General features: G+C 49.1%; 10 protein-coding genes across 10 annotated transcripts; 5 read left to right on the top strand and 5 right to left on the bottom strand.

Annotated features, from left to right (window-relative positions):
* Nucleotides 1-1,613: 1,613 nt before the first annotated feature.
* LACBIDRAFT_306428 (uncharacterized protein) lies at nt 1,614-1,865 on the top strand (the record flags this gene model as incomplete). Its single annotated transcript, XM_001885342.1, has 1 exon — nt 1,614-1,865. One exon carries the CDS (start codon nt 1,614-1,616, stop codon nt 1,863-1,865), a length of 252 nt encoding a protein of 83 aa, XP_001885377.1.
* A 109-nt stretch (nt 1,866-1,974) lies between these two features.
* LACBIDRAFT_306427 (uncharacterized protein) lies at nt 1,975-2,355 on the bottom strand (the record flags this gene model as incomplete). Its single annotated transcript, XM_001885263.1, has 1 exon — nt 1,975-2,355. One exon carries the CDS (start codon nt 2,353-2,355, stop codon nt 1,975-1,977), a length of 381 nt encoding a protein of 126 aa, XP_001885298.1.
* A 1,611-nt stretch (nt 2,356-3,966) lies between these two features.
* LACBIDRAFT_295134 (uncharacterized protein) lies at nt 3,967-5,267 on the bottom strand (the record flags this gene model as incomplete). Its single annotated transcript, XM_001885262.1, has 6 exons — nt 3,967-4,102; nt 4,166-4,355; nt 4,411-4,693; nt 4,745-5,027; nt 5,074-5,174; nt 5,227-5,267. Coding segments are annotated over 6 exons (1,032 nt in total), but the record flags the coding sequence as incomplete, so codon positions are not given.
* A 344-nt stretch (nt 5,268-5,611) lies between these two features.
* LACBIDRAFT_295133 (uncharacterized protein) lies at nt 5,612-8,453 on the top strand (the record flags this gene model as incomplete). The annotated part of the gene is made up of 3 exons (XM_001885341.1): nt 5,612-5,740; nt 5,799-7,799; nt 7,865-8,453. 3 exons carry the CDS (start codon nt 5,612-5,614, stop codon nt 8,441-8,443), a joined length of 2,709 nt encoding a protein of 902 aa, XP_001885376.1. The 3' UTR covers nt 8,444-8,453.
* A 1,365-nt stretch (nt 8,454-9,818) lies between these two features.
* On the top strand, nt 9,819-10,916 carry LACBIDRAFT_306424 (uncharacterized protein; the record flags this gene model as incomplete). The annotated part of the gene is made up of 3 exons (XM_001885340.1): nt 9,819-9,984; nt 10,036-10,258; nt 10,313-10,916. 3 exons carry the CDS (start codon nt 9,819-9,821, stop codon nt 10,914-10,916), a joined length of 993 nt encoding a protein of 330 aa, XP_001885375.1.
* Nucleotides 10,917-11,062: 146 nt separating this feature from the next.
* LACBIDRAFT_306423 (uncharacterized protein) lies at nt 11,063-12,580 on the bottom strand. Its single transcript, XM_001885261.1, has 11 exons — nt 12,530-12,580; nt 12,218-12,469; nt 12,090-12,166; nt 12,004-12,037; nt 11,802-11,951; nt 11,713-11,752; nt 11,609-11,663; nt 11,543-11,561; nt 11,449-11,492; nt 11,272-11,399; nt 11,063-11,213 (listed from the first exon to the last, which is right to left on the bottom strand). Exons 2-11 carry the CDS (start codon nt 12,409-12,411, stop codon nt 11,175-11,177), a joined length of 780 nt encoding a protein of 259 aa, XP_001885296.1. The 5' UTR covers nt 12,412-12,469; nt 12,530-12,580; the 3' UTR covers nt 11,063-11,174.
* Nucleotides 12,581-13,128: 548 nt separating this feature from the next.
* Nucleotides 13,129-13,959, top strand: LACBIDRAFT_306422 (uncharacterized protein). The gene is made up of 4 exons (XM_001885339.1): nt 13,129-13,223; nt 13,380-13,584; nt 13,636-13,721; nt 13,774-13,959. The coding sequence occupies exons 1-4, from the start codon at nt 13,166-13,168 to the stop codon at nt 13,890-13,892; spliced, it is 468 nt and encodes a 155-aa protein (XP_001885374.1). The 5' UTR covers nt 13,129-13,165; the 3' UTR covers nt 13,893-13,959.
* A 269-nt stretch (nt 13,960-14,228) lies between these two features.
* LACBIDRAFT_306421 (uncharacterized protein) lies at nt 14,229-17,437 on the bottom strand (the record flags this gene model as incomplete). The annotated part of the gene is made up of 10 exons (XM_001885260.1): nt 14,229-14,510; nt 14,568-15,109; nt 15,169-15,501; nt 15,554-15,634; nt 15,683-15,837; nt 15,897-16,822; nt 16,874-16,969; nt 17,021-17,128; nt 17,179-17,355; nt 17,408-17,437. The coding sequence occupies 10 exons, from the start codon at nt 17,435-17,437 to the stop codon at nt 14,229-14,231; spliced, it is 2,730 nt and encodes a 909-aa protein (XP_001885295.1).
* A 1,487-nt stretch (nt 17,438-18,924) lies between these two features.
* LACBIDRAFT_306420 (uncharacterized protein) lies at nt 18,925-19,194 on the bottom strand (the record flags this gene model as incomplete). Its single annotated transcript, XM_001885259.1, has 3 exons — nt 18,925-19,057; nt 19,107-19,129; nt 19,186-19,194. The coding sequence occupies 3 exons, from the start codon at nt 19,192-19,194 to the stop codon at nt 18,925-18,927; spliced, it is 165 nt and encodes a 54-aa protein (XP_001885294.1).
* Nucleotides 19,195-19,745: 551 nt separating this feature from the next.
* On the top strand, nt 19,746-20,869 carry LACBIDRAFT_295131 (uncharacterized protein). Its single transcript, XM_001885338.1, has 6 exons — nt 19,746-19,884; nt 19,940-20,017; nt 20,077-20,155; nt 20,206-20,244; nt 20,311-20,377; nt 20,427-20,869. Exons 1-6 carry the CDS (start codon nt 19,759-19,761, stop codon nt 20,635-20,637), a joined length of 600 nt encoding a protein of 199 aa, XP_001885373.1. The 5' UTR covers nt 19,746-19,758; the 3' UTR covers nt 20,638-20,869.
* Nucleotides 20,870-20,894: the final 25 nt, after the last annotated feature.

The raw sequence follows: 20,894 nt of genomic DNA, 5'->3' as shown, positions 1-20,894 counted from the left end.
GCATCGGAGCAACCTCTGATATTGTCTCCAGTCGGTCTTTCTCACGTCACCTGAGATGAAAAACCTTTCTCACAGAATTATGTCCAGGATTATCCATACACGCCGGAGTTCGACGCCGATCCGCTCAAACACAGTCCAGTCGCTTTTTTCCAGCAGCACCAACGGCAGGGGAGTGGCTCTTACCTCGTTGACTCGCGCCACACACCCTCAAATCATGGATTTACACGGGAGCAGCACTCTTTTCCCGGCCATCCGTCGAGCGCACCGTCGGCTTCCCATGTGGTATCGTCACGGCCCACACCCACTCACTCTCAGTCGCTCCCAGGATCGGGATCTTCATCCGGTTATAATAGCCAAGATGTATCGCCACCTTCCGGCGGACATCACCCAAGCGCATTCGTAAACACCGCGCCTACATACCCCGATGCAGGCGACTACCTACGCAGGCAACTCAGCATGCCCTCAGGACATCCTGTCAGCTTGGCTTCCCTCGACGATCCGCTGCCAGGCCAGAAGCCCACCCAATCCTTGCCCATCCTAGTCAAGCTTGCAATTTATGGTAGTCCCAAAAAGAGGCTCACTCTCCAAGAGATTTATCAAGCAATTGAGCAAAGATTTGAATGGTATCGCGATCCCGGGAATAAGTCCTGGAAGGTGTGTTCCACCTTGGGAAAATGATTTCCATTATTGACCTTGGAACAATGATCCAGAACTCGATCCGGCATAATCTATCTTTAAACAAGGTCTTTCGCAACACTCACCGCTCTATCACCGAGCCCGGTAAAGGAGCCTATTGGGAACTGGACATATCTGAAGGCGAAGGATACAAGCGTGAACGCAAGCGCCGCAAGCAAAACCGTCCACGACGTGGCGACGACGCAGAAGAAGATCAGATAGCGGACGACGATTGCGACTCTTCCAGATCTTCCAACGCTGGGTCTCCTTCCGCTGAAGAGTACATGCATGGCTTCCCTGCGGGCCCCAGCTCCACCGCGGCATCAGCCTCCAATGCATCCCGCGCCCATCGCGGACGGCCAGCTACGAGGCGCATGTCTCCTTACCCTCAGGGCACCCCTCAGATGCTTCCTTTTGCTGGCTCTTCGCAGCCAATTCGACATCATTCGCAACCTCAGGCTGGTATTAACTCCCAACATGTTTATCAGCCAAGCACCGTCGATCCGCGCTCCACGATGCTCAACAGTGGCTCAGCCTCACCCCAGCCCTCTTTTGGCCAGTCATCTCTTGTTCCCCAACAAAGTTTCCATGGGCAACAACCTGCATCGCAGCCGTATGGACAGCAAGGCTTCATGAGGCCACTCTCGCGAACTGATCCTTTTTCGACATCTCCCACCGAGTACGTGCCAATGGGGCCTACACAGCCAACGGGAACTCATGCGATTCGTGGCATCCCTCATATTCAGCAACATTTCCCTGGTTATGTTCCCGGATCACCTGCGGAGTTTCCGGCGCAGGGCAACTTTGATAATTCTGGCCAGCAACATCGCGGTTACTAACTTTAAAGGCGGCTAATCCCATTCGTTTCTTTTCTCCCTTGGACAACGACAAAAAACAACCGCTAATACGGTTCAACGTCATGCATCTTCGTTCACATCATGAAATCTACATCATGTATCATGCTTTCTTGTCACTATCGCCCATCTCATTCACTGTATATCACCTTGCATGGTAGATCGTTTGTTTCTTGGATTGTATTATATATGAAGTACATACCGTCTCAGTTTGTGTCGCAATGTATCTACTACATATACCAGGTTCAAACTAATGCCAATTCAATGATGCTCTCTCTACGCTTGGACAGAATGGACCTAATGAACAAACGGTATCCAGAACATTCTTCGCCATAGATAGTCCTAGTCATCAGGTCTATCTATATCATTAAGTTACACATAGAGTAGAATCTCCCTAGAAACTCTCGTGAATTAAACGTTCGGCGGCCTCTTGGGTTTTATAACATCAATCATCTTGTGCACCAATAGAAGAAGTATATTTCTCGATGTTTTCTTTCGCCGTGCCAGCCCAGTTCGTTCCCTCAAGCACGCAGGCCTTCCACGACGGACTGGGGCGCGTCGCCGCAAGGATGTCAGCAATGACGTCTTCATTCAGCGCAAGTGTACGTTGACCAGAAGGTGCCGTCGTCGTACTAGGGTGAACCGGCTTGAGCTGTGTTTCCGAGTCCACACATCTGTCCTTGTCACTGCGTGGTGGCCCATCGCGCTTGAAAGAACCTGAGGCATCGTCGAACACTTCTTTTGACAAAATCCAGCCTTGCCAAAGTATGTCATCGGGGACGGCTGGAGAAACAGGCTCAAAGGGGTGAAATCCACGGACGCGCATCTCATGGATTATGAATAGGGAAGGGAAGGGTACGTGTCTATCTTTGATATCAAGAGCAACAGCTTTACCGTGGAATGGTTGAAGTTCCTCGCGACCGGAGTAGTTGATAAGCACGAGCTTGCGAATCTGTTCACCGTCAATACTTTGCCTGAATCAAAGACATATCAATTTCACATCTGGAAAGAGACGGATGAAGAAACGATATGCGTTGAATTGGCCACGATGGTTTTTACACATAATCATGCCATTGCGTGGATCATGATGAGGTGCACCTTTAGCTTGATCGGGAATCCAACAGCGCTCTTTGAGGTCCCGCCACTGTGTATCACATTAGCCTTGGGAATGCTCCAATGCCGTTTTTTTACTTGCATTATTACGCTCTGAATCCAAGATAATGCGGCAACGGTCTACAGGAATAGAAATCCCACAAACGATACAGCGAGGTATTCCAAAGAACTGATCTCGTTCATCTAATCCAGTGTTGAACGCGGTGGTTGTCGACGAAGCCGACAAGGCACGGTCTGAGCAATCGTAGCCAGTGGGTGGTGCGGATTGAGGGAGAGGAAGTCTGAATGTGAGCAAAGGTGCCATCGTAACTACTAGATCGAACTTGGGGAAATGGGATACTGTGCTTCGCGAGTAGGTGTGGAAGTGTTACAACCGAGAGTCCGTCATGTTTCAGTTTGTCGCACCCCCGCCCCTTTCCATTTACATCATGTATGTAGAGTACATCAAACATTGTTCTCTTCAAGTTTAGGCTCCAACACCATGAACAAACAGTATCTGGATATTCTTTGCGAAGATAATCCAAGTCAATAAAACAAATTTTCAGTACAGTGGTCCGTCAAAACGAAAGCGCCTACTATTCTAATCATCATCATCATCATCGTCATCATCATCATCATCTGCATCAGGATCAAACCCTTCCCCATAATCAGACTCCCCATCGTCATACATCGCAGCACCACCACTAGGAGCCGCCTGGCTGCTATGAGATGGCAGTGGGTTCGCAGGCAGGTCGTTGGGGTCGTAGTCTTCGTCGTCTGGATCTACCGTGGGTTGTTGCTGCTGCTGTTGTGGTTGTGCAGGGGAAGTGAGAACCGAAGTAGCAGCTGCAACACGTCTCTCTATCTGTTGATCAATCGGCGGGCCTGAGATTATAGAGCGCCAGATATCGAATATGTACCTGTCCAAATTATGATAAGCGAGCTGAAAGAAGAACTTAGAAGGGCAACTTACCCAGCCTCGTTACCCGCACACCACCCTTCACCACTCGACACTCCGTAACCCCTCGCGAGCTTCATCAAGCTCATCTCTGGCGCATTCACGTCATACGCGTCGAAAGACTCGCCGGACACGCGAGCGTGCAGGTCTTTCACGTCGATGATGTAGATGGGGTGTTGGGGGCAATGGTAGTCTTCACGGGATGTGTAGGGCTTCTTGTCCGGAGAGGAATTGTTGCGCCGTGGGGACCTGGAGCGAGAGCGGTGATGGTTTCGTGAGATTGGGATGGGGATGTCCCTGTCTTCTTTCTTCACGGAGGCGTGGGCTCGGGGGTCGTGGGTTCTTGAAGATGATGACGATGATGAGGCGATGAGGGTGTCGTTTTCTTCCTTTTTGATGGTGTATTTTCGAGGGTCCCTTGAGGGCGAGATTAGAGGTTTGTGATCTTCTTCCTTTTTGATGTTGTAGTTTCGAGGGTCCCTTGAAGACGAGATTGGAGGCTTCTGGTCCTCCTCCATTTTCTAATGACAACTGTTAGATAGGAAATTTCAGGATGCCCAGAGGAATACCTTGACCGCTCCGAATTCTAACAGATGCTTGAGGTCAGCTGTAAAAGCCTCAGTTGGCACTCCCAGATTCTTCAGTGCATTTTTCGTCAGTTCCTCCTCATAGACCAAGAGGACCATAGGTCTATCCTGGTATGACTGAAAGATGTCTTGAAAACGGTTCGATATCTCATGTTCTGGAAGGGTGTCCGTTGTCCCATGTGCGAAAGGCTAGATACACCATGGGCGTCAGGAAGGGAGAAAGGAGGTAAGAAAGCGGCGTTACCAATCTAAAAAAACCCTTGCTTTTGTTGAGAGTCCTGTTTTCAGCTTTGATGATATATGTCGCAGTACTTGGATCGAGCTCCAAGGAGGGTATCTTGGCTTCCGCAAATGCGATATCGAGAACTCTCGGGTATCTAAGCCGATCCTGGGTAGACCGACCATCGAATAGGATGTGTTGAGTGTTGAAGACAAACGAGCAGACGCGGATAGATCGTGTCCATGATGAATCACGCATGCCGTACTTTTGCAGGTCGATCGATTGATGTAGCACCTTATAAAATATGCTGCAAGCATGCCCGTTAGGAGAATAAATAATTTTTGAAAAGCGTGCTCACCGTCCATGTTCAAATGCGCCTCGTAGCAGCCCAGCGTTCCCATCTCTGAAACCTTTGTTAAGTGTGCTTGTGTCGAAGTCTTGTTTCGTCTTTTTTGGTTTGAGCTTGTCGAGAAGATTCGTGAGCTCTTCCACCGTATTGAAGTAGATCGGAGAGAGGGATTCAAAGTCGCTGGACAAGAACGGTCGCCCTCGAGGCCAGGGCAAGTTACGATTCCTTCGACATAACCCCGACACTTCGTCATGTGTTAGAAGGAGGTGTGTGGTCCCTGATATCCTGATGCCTGAAAACATGGATGGTATCTTTGAGTAATGAAAAACATAACCAACCGAGGATGAGCTCGATAGGCGCGTTGTGGCGATTGTGTAGAGGTGATCCAGGACCCGCGATTTCTTCTGCTAGGATACGATTATCGTAGGTATGTTGATGCCTGAAAATAAGCACAGTTAGAAAGCGTTCAATGCATGACGCGTAGAGTTCACCATTGCAGCTGAGGCCGATAGCCTCCAAGCTGGTATAACATGTTCGGAAATAAAATACACTGCAGGCACTCCAGGACAATCTCTTGTGCCTTGGTCATGTGACGATGGTTCAAGTTGAATCGCCACTCATTCATCCCAGTTCTCATCCTCCTCTTCCTTCTCCTCATCCTCCTCCCTTCCTCCCTCCCCTTTATCCGCGATATCTATTGATCATATCTGCCCTAAAACTACAAAACCTTGAATTCGTATGTTGTTTGAGCTATCTTGTTGCGCGATATCTGACCAAGTCTTGTGATGAATATAGAAAGAACCACCACGCTCTCTACTAACGATCTGTTCTTTTAGCAACGTATAAAACCTTCTTTCCTGCCCAAGCTTCGCTGCTATGGCTGCACCAACTCAGGCCTATCCACCTTGGTTGACGCCTGTTCCGTCTGTCGTCACTGATGCTGCTGGCGAGCCAACCACATCGACCAGCATCGAGTACTTGCCACTCACGTACTACGGGCCAAGTGTAAGAGTTTGTTGGGTTCCTCGACCCAAGTCGTTTCTAATGCGGATATTTTCTATAGATACCATTAGGTACACTCTGGGTCTATGGTGGCTCCCTCTCGCCTGTATTCAGCATCACGACTCTCGCATCAACCACGATTACAGCAACCATTGCTCCTACCACTTCCCCTACGACTATCTCTGCGATACCAACGACCTCTATAACGACTTCCTCCCCCGAAATGCCCTCTTCCTCCTCCCTCTCCTCCTTTACCTCTGCGATACCAACGACTTCTATAACGACTTCCTCCCCCGAAATGCCTCCTTCCTCCTCCCTCTCCTCCTCCTTTTCTTCCACTACTGCCACTTCTACCACTTCTCTTCTTACGACCTCATCTGCTTCTGTATCATCTCATCTAACATCATCATCTACATCATCTTCATCTATCCTACCAACACCTACTGTAACTCCGGCTGGCAACCTTTCCAGAGGCCAACTAATCGGGATCATCGTCGCTGGCATCCTGACCCTCATCTTCATCTTTGCATGTCTCATCTTCTTCTGGCTCTGTTACAAGCAACGTAGGAACAGGAATTCGCGCACCCGATTCTCGTACATCACGCCCATTGACGAAGACTATTTCGTCATCGGTCCTGGCGGGCGCTCACCAGGAGAAGGCTCTCCAAGACATAGCGGTGAAGAAGCAGATCCCTTCTTGCAGCGTAGCAGGGGCCCCATCGCAGGTCCCTCTGGAACTCAGACTCAAGAAATGACGCAGGTTGGCCCAGAGCTTGGCGTTCGCTCTCCCCCAAGAATGCCTTTGCCTCCCACCGGCAGTCTTTCATCTTCCGGTTCCTCATCCACCGGTGCTTCTGGGTACGGCGTGCTCCTTGACCGCCCCAGCTTGGGCTTGCTACCATCTACGCCCGAAGAAAATGTGGGGGAACATGAGCCACTTTCATCGCATGATATGCAACGTATTCAGAACGAGTCCGTGCTCCCGTCTGATCAAGACCAACCCGACGAAGAGTACACAGGTGCCTACGCGTACTCGAATTCGCCTCTGCTCCCTCCCCCTCGGTTGGTTGACCCAGAAACAGCTTACCGTCCCATGGACCCACTTCGACCCCCGTTCAAGAGCAGCCCATCTCACCTCTCGCATCAAAGTTCTTATCCTCTTGATGCCGAGGAAGCTGTGACACTCACTGCGCGCCGAGTAAGAGTTGAAAGCGTCTCGCCACATTACTCACCGCTCAGTACCGGGTCCCCTGCAGGCCCAAGCACCAGTGGTAGTGGCCTCCTCGACGCTCTCAGGCTGAGTGGGCTCGGCCGATTCAGCTGGTTCAATACCTCTTCTGAGCCCAGACATTCTACGCACTCGCAGGACTACACCGTTGAGCCGTTCACTGATGCGGATTTTGAGCAAGGACGGCTGAGGAATCCAAACTTGGGCCAACAGCAGGTTGGATTGGGACCGGATGGGGTTAGGCCGACGTCGAATATCAGCGCGAGGAGTGCAGCGTCAGGCGGTACTGTGTATCATGATGCATATTCGTCTGCCCCTAGTACACCGGTGTTGGCGCTTCCACCAAGGGCTGTGACGCCTCCTGAGGTTCCTGCAGGCGAGCAATCGTGGTTGTCAGGATCGTCGTCTGCTCCACCACCGGCTTACGAGGATCCCTACTCTGACCCAGCTCCAGGTGGGACAAGCTTCTCTACGCAGACTGGAACTGGGGATATTCTGGACACGCCCGCCCCTCCTTCTGCCATCCCACATTTTGTGAGCTCGACCTCGTTGAGAGATTCGAACACTACCAGCAGCATTGCGTTGAGGAACCATCCTTATCCACCTGGCTTGGCGTTAGTTTCACCCAAGGCGTGGGCGAACTCGGATTTGTCGTCTACGGCGTCTGGATCCCCTGTTCATCTTGTGTCACCGCATATGGACTCGCCGGGTGGGGCTGATGTGACGATTGATATTGATATCTTGGAAGAGGAACCCCCGAATGCGGGAGAAGGATGGAGGACGATGGCTTCTGGATTGTTTGGGCCTGCTGGAAGGCGGACGACGTTTGGTTTGGTATGTCTTTCGCGATTTCGTCTTCAGTCATTTTTTTGGTAACTCATCATTGTGATCTTTTCCAGCCCCAATATGTATACCAACCAGACTTTTTGTCCGAACAAGGCTCACTCCACTCTATGCGCTCACACATGGCTCCATCGTCAAGGTCGACCGGGTCTGCATCTGCTTCGCGACGCGAGATGGGTGGTTCCTTTGGCTCGAACTCGTCCAGACCTTCTGCGTACTCCGCTGTATCCGCTACACACAACTCTCTAAGCCGACAAGGAAGCCTAGGCTCCGACGGGTTTGGACGTCGACGCGTCGGTGGCCCTATTTCTCCAGCCCTCTCAGCTCTAGGGCCAATGTACCGCCGCTCTCAGTGGATGGCTGGGTCTGGATCTGATTCCCTTTCCGGTTCTGGGTCAGGTGGATCCGGGTTTGGGCTGGCGTCTGTTGTGGAGCAACAGCAACCTGCGCCTGCTGCGATGGTTGGACCTCCACCTTCTGCGCATGTGTCTCCTGACAGGAGTACGATAAGGACTGTTACTTCTGGATCGGCGACTTTGAGGGATGATGAGAGGAGGACGACGGCTAGTCCGCCGTTGAGTCCTTCGTTTGCGCCGTGGGCTGTGGGATTGGATCAGGATTGGACACCAGCGTGAGGCGTTAGGTCTTACCCTGGGTTTTTGATTCTTGTGTTCCCCCTTTGCCCTCCCTGGAGCTTCATGATACTATGCCCTTGGATGAGACAGACGATCGGCGACATGGTGCGCCGTGGTTGATTTGCCTACAGCCTAGAGATGGATTGGATGATGGACTGGATATCTTGACGCATTTTTCTTGCTTCTTTCTATCTTGCTGCATCTATTGTTATATTTTTTATCTTACTAACGACATACTGATGATCACTCACGACCTTGCGATACCTCCCCCTCCCTCTCTACATACCTCATAGCAAAAACGCGTGTACTTGCATACTTACTGGTTCTTGGTTTCAATGACTATCTTGGGCACATTTGATCACAACAACGAGGGGAGCCGCATCATTAGTATTGTTCTCTGAAAGGCCGCCTCTAGACTCGAAACCAGTCGCCTCGGAGTAATCGCGATGTAAAATCTGAGGGAGAGGGCGTTTCTTTTTTGGGTAAGTAGGAAGGTGGTAATTACTCCACTATTACAAACCACATATATCTCTACCCTAGTAATATCACCGTAACGGCTGGTGTCGAGACTAGGCCGCCTCCAGCAAATCGATGTTTCCCTTGGTTTACCCCAACAACATCCACCGCTGGACACTCAATATTCAATCGTTGCAGGGCATTGAAAAATACAAGAATATGTTTCCTAAACCTTCGTCGGCATCATTTGGATTTTCCGAGGACGAACCGTGATCGTGAACGTTTCATCCCTATCGTCCCGCCCCTAGCTCCAACACAAAGAAAAGGCCTCTCGAAGAGATATCTTCATGCAATTCTGCAAAGTACATCAGTATAAATACCCTGACGACTTGTTCCTTTGCTCATGGGCGTGACCATCAAGAACTAGTGCCCTTTCCATGTGGTACTTCAGCGTTTTCAGGCCTTTTTGAAAGTCATCTTCGAGAATTGATGATCATTTTCTTTATCAAGACTTATGTGCGGGGGGGTGAGTGGGGGTGTGGGTATCTGGTATCTGAGCCGAGGTCCTCACGCACCTGTCAGTGGGTGGGTCGGCCGCCGCATTTTAAGGAAGATAATGAAGCAAAGTTTTTGGTATGTGCTACGTTATGCTCGAGAGTGTAATTTGTTGGTAATTTGTCCAAGAAACTAGCCTTTTGATAAAATGATAGCACTACAAACTACGAAGAGATGATACTTCAAATTCGGCTAGCTGTAGCCTGTGCATCAATCGGTCGTGATGCGAGCTCGGGTCATATGGTGAGATTCTTTCTCATGACCATCTAAGGACGACATGATCTCGCCAATCCTCCCAAGTCTTCGCTTCTTAGCTCCTTTCCTTCACTGCTAGAGCCCTTTAGCGCGACTCTCCGCGGGGAGGATGCGCAATATCACCATCGACGATTATGGGAATCGAACTGCGATTGCGTTTTCTCCACCGATGTGTAATGGTACGGGATGGGCTATTAACAAGGGACGGGGTTATGCTGGCTCGTACACCTCTTGCTCGAGTGCGGTTCGGCCAAGGGCGACCTTCAATTTCACTGGTGCGTATTCTGTTGGTCATCTTTGTTTAAACTTTTTTGACCCCCTGTTAGGTGTTGCGATATACTATTTATCGCCAAACTTCAACAGAAACTTCATTCAGGTTGAGCTGGATGGCGTGCCCTCTGGAGATGTCAATCTGACGAGGTGGGATCGTTACACGGACTCGCCTGACCCGCAGGTCTTTTGGTACAAAACGGACTTGGAAAACAAGGAGCACTTTTTGGAGCTATCTCCAGGCACTTACAACTCCACCGTCTTTGTCGATGCTTTCACGCAAGTCCAGATCTTCTTTTTATCGTTTAAAATACTCAACTTGCCATATTACAGATACACGGTGCTCGACGATGCAGATGTTGTTCCCCCAGTAACATCCGTATCATCTAGACTGGCAGCGCCTACCACGCAACAAGCAGTTGTCTCAACTTCCTCTGCGCAAGATCGCATCTCCATCGGCCTTGGAGTGCCCTTCGGGGTCATAATTCTCACCATATTCCTCGCGATCGCATGGATGTTGAGAAAGAAAATGCGTTCCCGTTCGGCCCGGTACAGCTGGAAAGCACCAGTCCCTCCACTGCCCATAGACCCGCCAACGTCATTCGAACCCGGTTTCACACAATCGAGTAAGCAAAGCACCTACAGCCCTAGGATGGGCGAAACCCTTTCGCCCGCCATTCGCCCTCTCCCACCTATTCCTGGTAGCGTCACTTCGCATTATGATTACGATGAGGAGGCGCGTATGTATGGTTCACCTTCGCCAGGGCCCTTCGTCCAGCAATCGTACCCGCGCGATCGTAACGTCTCACCGGATATATCACGCAACAACACGTTTTTATCGACCAGCACAAGGTTGGAACCGAATCGTAAGAAGGTGGCCTCGCCGCCTCTACATTATTCTGGGAGCAAATCAGACCATCACCATTACTCATCATGACACCCATTGCATTCTTTCTTTCCATGTCATCTTCGCGCGCCCGTCTTCGGCACGGTCGGTCTGAGGCCTGGAACCTAGCAGATTTGTTTCTGTCTGGATTGTGATATTGTTCCCTTATCCAGCTGTTGTACTTTTACCTAGGTTATACCCCGGAATCATGCACTCATTTGTTTAACTTATTCGTAACTATCCCTATGGCGCGCATTATTCTATGCCCTTCCATAGTTTGGGCTTGCGATCTTCAAGTTCTGAACTCGGTCACAAGCAAAACGGAGTGGACACTAAAATTCCGAAATACTAGGAATTCGGGTGGTTAGGGGTTGGTTCTGTTCAAAGCATAATAACTCAGGCTTACCTTCGTATGTGCTAAATTGACACCCTGGGAGGGTGTCGATGCAGAGCATCTCTTGTCCTCACCATTAGCAGCACATTGAAATGTCGTTTGCTCAGATGGTGGGTGCGTGTATTGCCAATACTCGATGCCTAGATTCACTTGTTTGGACAGTAGGGCATAATCACAGTAGTAACTCACCATGATGGTGATATCCCAAAGAAGTTGGTATAACCGTCGGAACGCTTGTACGAAATGAGTTGAACAGTCACTCCGTGACTGAATTCATACCCACCCATCGTTGCCATGAACAACTTGAGGATTGTCAAACATAGTATTTACAAAGTAACAAAATTCTGACCTCGATAGGCTTTCGTCCCAAATAGCCCGTTTACATATTCAGCGAATATTTGATTCTGGAACGCATTCGTCATCGAGTTTCCAAGATGTGCGGCGCTGTCTTACCCCTGTTCTCGGTGCTCCATAAGAATACGTTCTAACCTGCCTGCATAATCAGTTAATTGTTGAACATCCGGATCGCTGATTCAATGTACCGTTCCGCGAAAATTTGCTGCAGCGCAACAGCTGCTAAAAGGGCTATGGACCCGCCGAGGGAGTGACCTGTCGTAACGATTGAAAAGTCGGGGTGCTTCGCCAACTCCAATCTCATTATCGCAAGAAGTTGGATAGAGATAGAATCCCAGCTGAAATCCGACTTGTCAACTATCTGAGTAGGCCTTCCCGAAAACGACTCACGCGACGAGAAAGCCACTATGAACGCGTGTTCCAGCTGCTTTCAGGATCAGAGAATGGACCATCTTCAAATCATTGAAAATCCCTACAAGGCACCGTGATCCCCGGCGATAGTAGAGGTACTAGCGCGATTTGTGAGTCCATTAAAATATCCGTAATTGACGCACTTGCAACGGATCAGCCTTCAAGAACTCTGGGAGGAAACAAATTCCCCAACCTTCCTCGGATGGCAACAACAATCTCCTTGCGACGCGTATCACGAGCAACAAAGCCTTGTATGTCGGACACAACGTTAGAGAACTGTTCTCCAAACAGAAATCGAACGAAACCGGAATTGGATTCTAACATCTCGAAAGAAGTAGAAGAGAAGCAACCTGAGAGACGAGGGTATTTCCATTGGGTCTGAGGCATATGGGCTGGTATGCAGACGAGGCGTATTTGAAGTAATGCACAAGATCTTCGTAGAGCTCTGAAAAGCCAGCTCTGAGCGTTAGTGCATTTCTGAGTCGTCGGGTAATAGCAAGCTCACCTGGGGATATGTGATGGGGATTATCGTCCTCTACACTTTCACCAACGTCCATGTTTGTTGGCGAGCTCATGGTGGTTCCGGTCAACGTTTGAATCCGAGCTGGCCAGAATAGGAAGCTTGTTTGGTCACACTTCAACGTTTCAACGTCAACACTTGTGTGTTAGAGTCGACAGATGCGATAACCAACTACGCCATTGACCTATATGTTCAACATATGTCGGAAAGGGGCAGTTTGCTTATTGGAACGAGAGCACTACGAAAAAGTTTTATAACGACTTTACCAAGACGTTACGGAGCTCACCGAGAGAACTGGGTCGATACGTGATTTGTCCCCCCGTCATATTTGATTTTTCACGAATTCCCCTGTCCAGATTGACACATACTTCGACTATCTTACCAGTTTCACGTCAGATTCCACAATTCCTCCACGAGGCAACCATGAGGCATTGCGCAGTCTTGTGCTTCAAGATGAATGTGAGATCAAAAGCACTTTTTGGGAGATCTGGCAGATCGCTGCTCAGCGCTCAGCCAGCGATTCCCTACGGTGAATTCATGAAAAGGGTTCTTCCTTGAACCCTCCAACCTTGCTCCAACCTCCCCCAACCTACGCCCCCCTTCCAAATCCACTGAATCCTGATGTCAGGAAATACTACCCAGCTTACCACTACTGGCGGCAATTACTGGACCAACCATAGTATGTGAATCTCCACTTCTGCCGCGCGTACTGCATACTAATAATCGACGTGTTTCGTGCCACGCTCTATGAACTTCAGGCCCAGATGCAGATCCTTTTAAAATCGAATTTATTGAATTCAATCGTACCCCTCCAAAAGCTAAGGAACTGTCCCAGCTGAGGGTCACGATCGGCTTGGATGTAAAGAAGACGATGACGGTGAGCCATGCTCGATGATGATGATAGTACACCAAGGTGTCCATTCTGAAATCGTGCATACTACGCAGCCAAGTGGTGGGAATTCCAATAAAGATCCCCATGCATGGGTGATCCTAGACGGGAAAGATTTAGAGCTGTCCTCTTTCAATGTATTAAAGAGCATGTACGTTTTATGGCTTTTCTCTATCATACCTCTACTGAATTTTACCTGAAGAAATAAGGCCCGAGGAGCAGAAAAAAAGGCAACCATTGCGAAGGGTCAATATCACATAAAATGGGAAATGAGCGCGACGATTATCAGTACGTGGACATCGTCCACCAGGGAATATCACTTTTTGACGGAGATTTTTAGATTTTTTGAGAACGAGAGGAATCACCATCACTGCAAACACTCAGATCATTATATCTGGCAGGAATGGAAAGGCAGCCGACGCAAGGGAGATATTTCGGTTTCAACTCCACCTATCTTAGAGCACTATACCTGTAACAGTCTTCAGTTCGTGTCTGTATAAAGCTGTGGTCCTTTTTCTCGAAAAAACAGATGTCCGAGTCAACCATGATGGGAGTTGGTAATGGAGGCATCTTTGAAATCAGACACGTATCTTACGTCATCATACCAAGAGGAGACACCACACAGATGAGGCCAGGAATACGACACATCATGTCAGAAGCAACACACCAGGTATGCTTTTGAGACGCGATTTTCATGCCTTGACCCCGTCGTGTGACGGTACGACGTAGAAATACAACTAGGTATATGGATAAATACATTAATTCAACCAGTAGATTCGCCAAGGGATCGTCAACTCAGAAGCCAGCCATCCGTGTGCTCCTCCTTGTCCTCCCCGACGGCACAGGAAGTTCGTCATCCGCCTGGCTTTTCAGCAAGTTCAGCAACCTCTTCTTCTCATCCCGCTGATCAGGGTCCTCATACATGACCCGCATGCTCTCCTCAACCTGTTCATCTATCCTGAATTCGTCTTTGTCTAACCCATCAAAGGGACTTCTCCGCGAGTTTCGTCCAGAGAAGCCTGCTCTAGGATTGGGTACTGCGGCTGCCCGTGCGTCAGAGGCTTGTCTTGATAGAACCTGTAAAGAACAAGGTGGTTATTTTTTGATTCGAACTTCCTAAACGGCAAAACTCGCCTTTGACCGGTTCGGTCTTAACCGTTTTCCATTCTTTCCCGCTGGACCTGCTGCCCCAGCGAGAGCAGTACCCTCATCACGGTCATCAGAAGGCTGTCGCTTCCCCAACAAGCTCGTGATGCTCTCCTGCAGCGCCTTGGTTGCCCCACAATCGATTTTCTCAGGTGAATGCGACATCAATCTACCGGCCTTGAGTGCTTTCATAGGAGAGGGGGACTTCGAAGAAGGTATTCGCGCCTTCTTTCTCTCCGCTTCGACTTGTCTATTTGATAACGCTGGCACGGGGTTTGACTCTTGATTGCTGCTGTAGCTGAAACTTCCTGCAGCAGATGGAAGGACACTGGAGTTTTGTCGTGTCCCATATTGGACCACTGGCGAAGCGTTAGATCCGGATGGTGTCCTTATCGATGAGGGACAGATTTGGTATGCAGAGGCTCCCAAAGTCCCGTTTGGTAGCCCAAAAGCACTCCAGGATTCTTGCGGAATTATGGTAGTATCCTGCCGGTCCAGAGGCGGGGGGGAGGGATCGTTGGGTGGTGAATCTACAAGTCAAAAAGGTGTCAACTATAATGAAAGGCGAAGTAGAAGGGAAAATCTTCACTGTTAGTAATGTCATGCATCTGTTTGTCAATTTCCATGTCGTCATCTATATCGGCAGCTTTGGCTTTACCCTTGCCCTTGATTGAGAGGAGATTGGCATGCGTTTTCATCGACTCTTCCATAGGCAGCGGAGGCGGAGGGGACACATCACCTAATCCTCCCACAAGGTAAGGCTCCACATCGGGAACAACACCAGATGTGGCCATAGCCGACAGCCAGCCTATGGAAACGACAGGTATGCCCCATTCTTGAGCCTTGTCAAACTTCAGACCAGTGCCTGATGGGCAAAGCAGGTGAGTGGCTTTCTTGGAAAAAACCGGCGGGATCACAAGGCCTAAGAAAGGTTGGGTGAAATGATTAGTTAGTAGAGTAGAAGTATAACCTACCAATGGCGCGCATGAGCCTCTTGATGCCATGTGCGTCCGCCTCGTCCAGCCCGGATAAACTCATCCGAACCGATTCCGCCCCTACTCAATGTCTTAGAAGTGGAATACGACAATGTAGGGAGTACATACCGGGAACTGGAATTCTGATAGCGAGTGGAACATTAGCGACATGATCCTCGACGGGACAAACTCGCTCTTCGTGCAGACACCGCTCTAGCCAGCACTCCGTTCGGTATTTGCTTCGCTGGCTTTCGTCTGCTTGTTCCCGATAAATCTTGCTTCCACTATCGCAGAACGATTATCATTCAAACTCCACTTGCACAAATCGTGTTGTACAACTTACCTGAGTAGTCTCACAACGAAGAAGTCTACATCTTCATCTTCCTCAGATACCCACTGGCCCCCGTGTTGTTCAATCGCGGTTCGGACAAGCGGACTCTTAGCCTCGCCCAGGACACAAAACTTGAGTCCAGAAAAGAATAGGACAACAGGCGAAGCAGCCGCGCCAGACGTGGAGCTCTCGCCCACTTTCTCCAGAGCTGTTGAAGTCCGCCTGAAAGGTTGAGGATGTTGTGAGACTGGTGCTGCTCCTGTAGCGAATGAATTGGCTCGTCGAAATGAAGAAATGACGCTACCGCCACGTTGAACTGGTGATGGAGGCTGCTCTTCCTGCTGTCGGGGCTTCGAGGTAGGTTTTGACGGACTGCGAATAACCTCCCCTCCGGCAATCTCGTACCCACGTCGTTGCAAAAGCCCGCCCCACATCTGAAGTGTCACTGCTGGTATAATTTGAACCGAGGCGGCCTCGTCCTCAAAGTCATCGAATGATTGAGGTTGGGGTGGAGAGCGTTCTTTGGGCAATGGAGGTAATTCTTCGTCCAGTTCGGAGGGTTGGGCTGAGGATGTTGGAGGTGGGGTCGCAGCTTCTGCCAGAGATTTGCGTTCAGGGCGCGGCCTTCTGACCTGATACCGACTCTCATCAAACCTTCCACCAAAATCAAGCGAGTCCCAGAACCATTCTTCCCACACTAGATGAATCTTGGCTTCCCCTCGCTGGTTAAACTTCTCCGCATAAATCATCTTTTCCGTTTCCTCGTCGCCGGAGCAGAGAAGATGCGTGACTTTGACCGGACGCTCTAGGTTTTTTAGGTATGCGCCCCCGTGTCGTGTAAGCAGCTTGTTGATCTGCGTTCGGCGCGTAATATCGCCAATGCCAGAGGGACACAATATCACGTTTGAAAAGATAGGAAGTCGGTGTTTTTCGACGCTCTGCAGCGTGACATGAACATTGGCTAGATAGTAGGGGTCAAGGAAACGCACTTCAGCCACGTCAACATCGTCGCCTTTCAACCAAATTTGATAGCTTTCATTAATCCATGCGGGCGCAAGGATGGGAATTTTACGCTCCAAAGCACACTGACCAGAGAACGGAGTAAGAAGCTGCCGAGATCAACGCTCAAACCATACCATATATTTTGCTCCCCCGTGGTCCTTCGCGACAAGATGAGTGACTCGGTCCGTAAACGCGGTAACTGAGGTTGCGCCTAGTTCCAATGCTTGCTTGAACAAAGTCGGCTACCAACACTATCAGCTCTGTTATTTTCGTAAGAATTCGGCGTTCACACCTTGTCTACGACACCTGTGGCACATACCACAATATTTTTGAACGGCCTTGGACAAAAATCAAGAATGCTCGCATCGTCGCTCCCGGTTTGACTATCCTCCGCCCAATGATTTTCGAACTGCGCCAGTCGCGAGACCGAGTCCGTCGGTTGGGCAGGTCGAAGTTTGACATTGGGTACCTGCAAAATGGAGATGAGACCACGCAACGTAGATTGGTAAAAAAAGTCTTGCTTTGTTTGACTTATTTCCCCGTCGTCGCATCGCTGTCGCGGTTGAAAGGTTTGCTCACCGTCCACGTCGAACTGGCAATTGCGGATCACGTGTGCTCGTTCAGGGCAGGCACAAGCGTGTCGTACCTCCTCCTTTCACTAGAGAATCTCGCTACTACATCTTTCGGGCGCCTCCCGACGCATTGACCCGTCAGTAAATGCTTGAAACGAGTTCATATTTTCAACGAAGGTCTCAGGCTTTGACCCCAAAGGTTTTCAAAAGGTCTTCCTACCTGAGTCGACCTTAATTTTCTCTGAGTTTACAACTGAAGATTCCCGGACTGGTTTTATTCTGCTGCGCTAGCAAGGTAGTCTCTCCTAGACAGCTTCGATATGATGTGAAGTCGTACCTTGGTTCACGATCATATGAACTAGCAAGGTGAGGAGCGAATTTGGATTGAGAGAAATATTTGATGTTCAAGGTCGTTTTCCATACTGACTGCAACCACGGGGAACTGAAGTCGAAAAATCAATTGGCTGGCCTTTGAAATTTAGCGCCAGTCTCCCCGGGAATTTGGTAATTTGACCAACGCTGACAATGGCCAATTTTTTCTTCGAGTTTCGCGGGTGATCATCAACCCCCGAAGAACACGGGTTTCGATGGATTGATCCGGTTTGTTCATGTTCCTTGTAAGTATGTACCACTTTGGAACAAGTTCATGGCTTCCGAAAATCCGCATTCGATGGCAACTTACAGCCAGAGAACCCTTGGGCGCAACTCGTCCTCCAGGACAATTGTTTAATCTTCCCTCCTACTTGGGCCCTGGGGACGGCGTCCGTATTCAATCCGTATTGTCTCAAGCACAATTGGACCCCGTCGGGTGAAGGAGTGCAATGATCTCTCCTCTATCGCACCCACAGACGCTTGCAGTCTTCTGGTAGGCTCTGAGGTAATTGTCAGTTGCTTCTGACTCCTTCTTTCCAGTTAAGCGCTCTATGATAACGTCGCAGGTGTTAAAATTCGGCCAACTATTAAGTTGCCATGCTCTCCGAGGATCGGATACATTGTCGCTTGATGCTCGTTCTACATCACCAAGGGAGCGTTAGTCGGTCGGACTGGCTATCAAGAAAACGACCGTCCTATGGGTATCTTCAAGTTGAGTTGTCCATAAATACAAGGCTGCTCCTTAGGCAACATTGACGTCGTACCCTGATTTTGTTTCTGTGGTTGGGATGGTTGCATGTCAGCCCTTGTCCTTCTAAACAAAACACGGCTGTGCACCTCATTGTCGAGTAGTATAATGAATTTACGGTTCATCTCCAAGGCCTCTAATATAAAGTAAGAAATCTTTGCACCATATAACAAGTTAATCCAACATCCCTCTACCAAATCACGCAAACGTCAAACAAATCATGTCAGACCTGCTCAGAGATGCTATCCAGGCGATCCAGACAAGGTGCACATACTACAACCCTCTGGCCATCCAGTTATTCGTCCAACGCCTGTGCGATTTGTGAGTATTGAGCACCTTTAATTCTTTACCAGCGTAGACACCAATGGACCATCCACAGAGATCCACTTTTCCTCGCAGCAGGAAACTTTGCCCTCCCTGCTTGGGAGGGGCGACTCCTGAGTCTGATGTCACACCTGGAGGTTTGTATTTTTCCCCTTCTGGGTTGACTTGGAAATTAAAATGATTCAATAGAACCGAAGAACGAACAGAGATATCAACACAGTCGTTAACTGGTGGAACGACTATCAGCCAACTTATCTCTTCAATAAGTACAGTCGAGGCTCACCCTTGCCATTGACCGAGTGCGCCTTCCGTGTACCAATCCTGCACGGCCGTACTGGGAAAGAAGAAAGTGAGGAAGCTGATTAGATGTGTTTGAGAGCAGAGATACTAAAACTTCACTAGCTTTCGTGTGGCTAAGGCAAATTTTGAGCCACCTCGCCAACGAGTGCAGGGTGCCTGAGTACAAAAACCAATGGTATGATGTGTTGCGGAGGTACGCTTTGCGATGCTAAACTGGTTTCAAAACTCTTGAGCCAATTGACCCTTTACAGCCATTACAATTGCACGAGGCAACATGATTTGGATTTAATAAACACCCTTATGATCCAGCTGGCTGAAGAGAGCCTCCTTGAATACCACTGAGCAACCATGGAGGGTTGGGCCGGCGCAGAGTGCTGAAATTCCAAGAGGGAGGGCTGAGGGAGACGAACAATGGCGCCCTTTGCTGTATATCCTTCCTTAATATGTTCCATGAGATGTTCCATCACGCACCGTAGGTAGACAATCGGACTTGAAATCAATGCTTGCCAGTTTGAAGAGAGATCGTAATATTACATAAGCTTCGGGTTTTGCCTCAATGCCACGACCGATCAGGATCGTTCGCTGGGTCCTTTTCAAACTGAAGCTTCTCCAAATCTTTTCTTGGGCTTTTTTCCTGCTTCCCTACAACTCTTTGAATTTGGAATTCATTTTATCTGCTGAAGTACTGAATGCCTGACTTCTTCTCCAACTTAATTTCTTGTCTAAAATCGCCTCAGAATTCTCCAATAAATACCCCGCAGTCCTGTACATTCTGCGATGTTTCGAAGGAGGCTGGATTTGATGTCGTGTGGGAGGTTTGTTCTTGGAACCACATGTATGAATTCGAACTGAGTATTCATTGATCATCATTCAGGACGCCACGTTCATTGCCTTCAAGGATCACAAACCAGCAGCTCAGCATCATTTCCAAGTCTCTCCGAAGAAGCATATAGGTCAGTCATATTTCATTTGGCAACGTACACGCTGTTGCAACATCTTTTAGACAGCGTCAAGTCGTTGCGCAAATCAGACATTGCTCTTGGTCAGTTGTTGTCACAGCTCTCGATTTTTCTTCTCAGCTGATTGCCTTTCTTGTTATGATTGTTAGTGAAATCGATGGAGACCATAGGCCACGAATTATTGGACCGTGTTAATGTTCCCTCTTCAATGAGAAGGTGAGCATCAAGCAACCGCTGCTCGAAAATAAGTTTTACATGAGTTCAGGATGGGTTTCCATATACCCCCGTTTAATTCCGTGAACCATCTACACTTGCACGTTCAGGGCCTGCCATACAATTCAACTGGGCGTGCTGCGAAATATCCAGTCGTAAGCGGTTATGGCGAGTATCACAAAGGCGCGAGCTGGTTTGTGGAGGTTAACCAGGTTCTCCGGATCCTTGAGCGAGACAGGCGTGTTGGTGTATTTCCCTGCTGACAATACTAGACTGGCCGCTTGTTTTTGTCTGCAGGACAGCAATGCCACGAACCCCTAGAACTCAAGCCGCCACCTTTTGACTTCGTTTCGCTGTATCCTTGATTTCAATCAATCTCGGAAGGGCGCCAACTATACCACCTTGGAATACACAAGAAAAATAGGAAATTCGATAGTAGTACATCTGATCTTCTGTTGTAATACACTAAAACCAATCTAGAGCAAGTATAACGGTACATGATAACAAGATGACAAGATAT

Source organism: Laccaria bicolor, genomic scaffold (assembly GCF_000143565.1).
Source record: "Laccaria bicolor S238N-H82 LACBIscaffold_30 genomic scaffold, whole genome shotgun sequence".
Classification (NCBI taxonomy): Eukaryota; Fungi; Basidiomycota; class Agaricomycetes; order Agaricales; family Hydnangiaceae; genus Laccaria; species Laccaria bicolor.
Note: the sequence above shows the minus strand (reverse complement) of the source record. Positions and strands in the feature narration are given on the sequence as shown.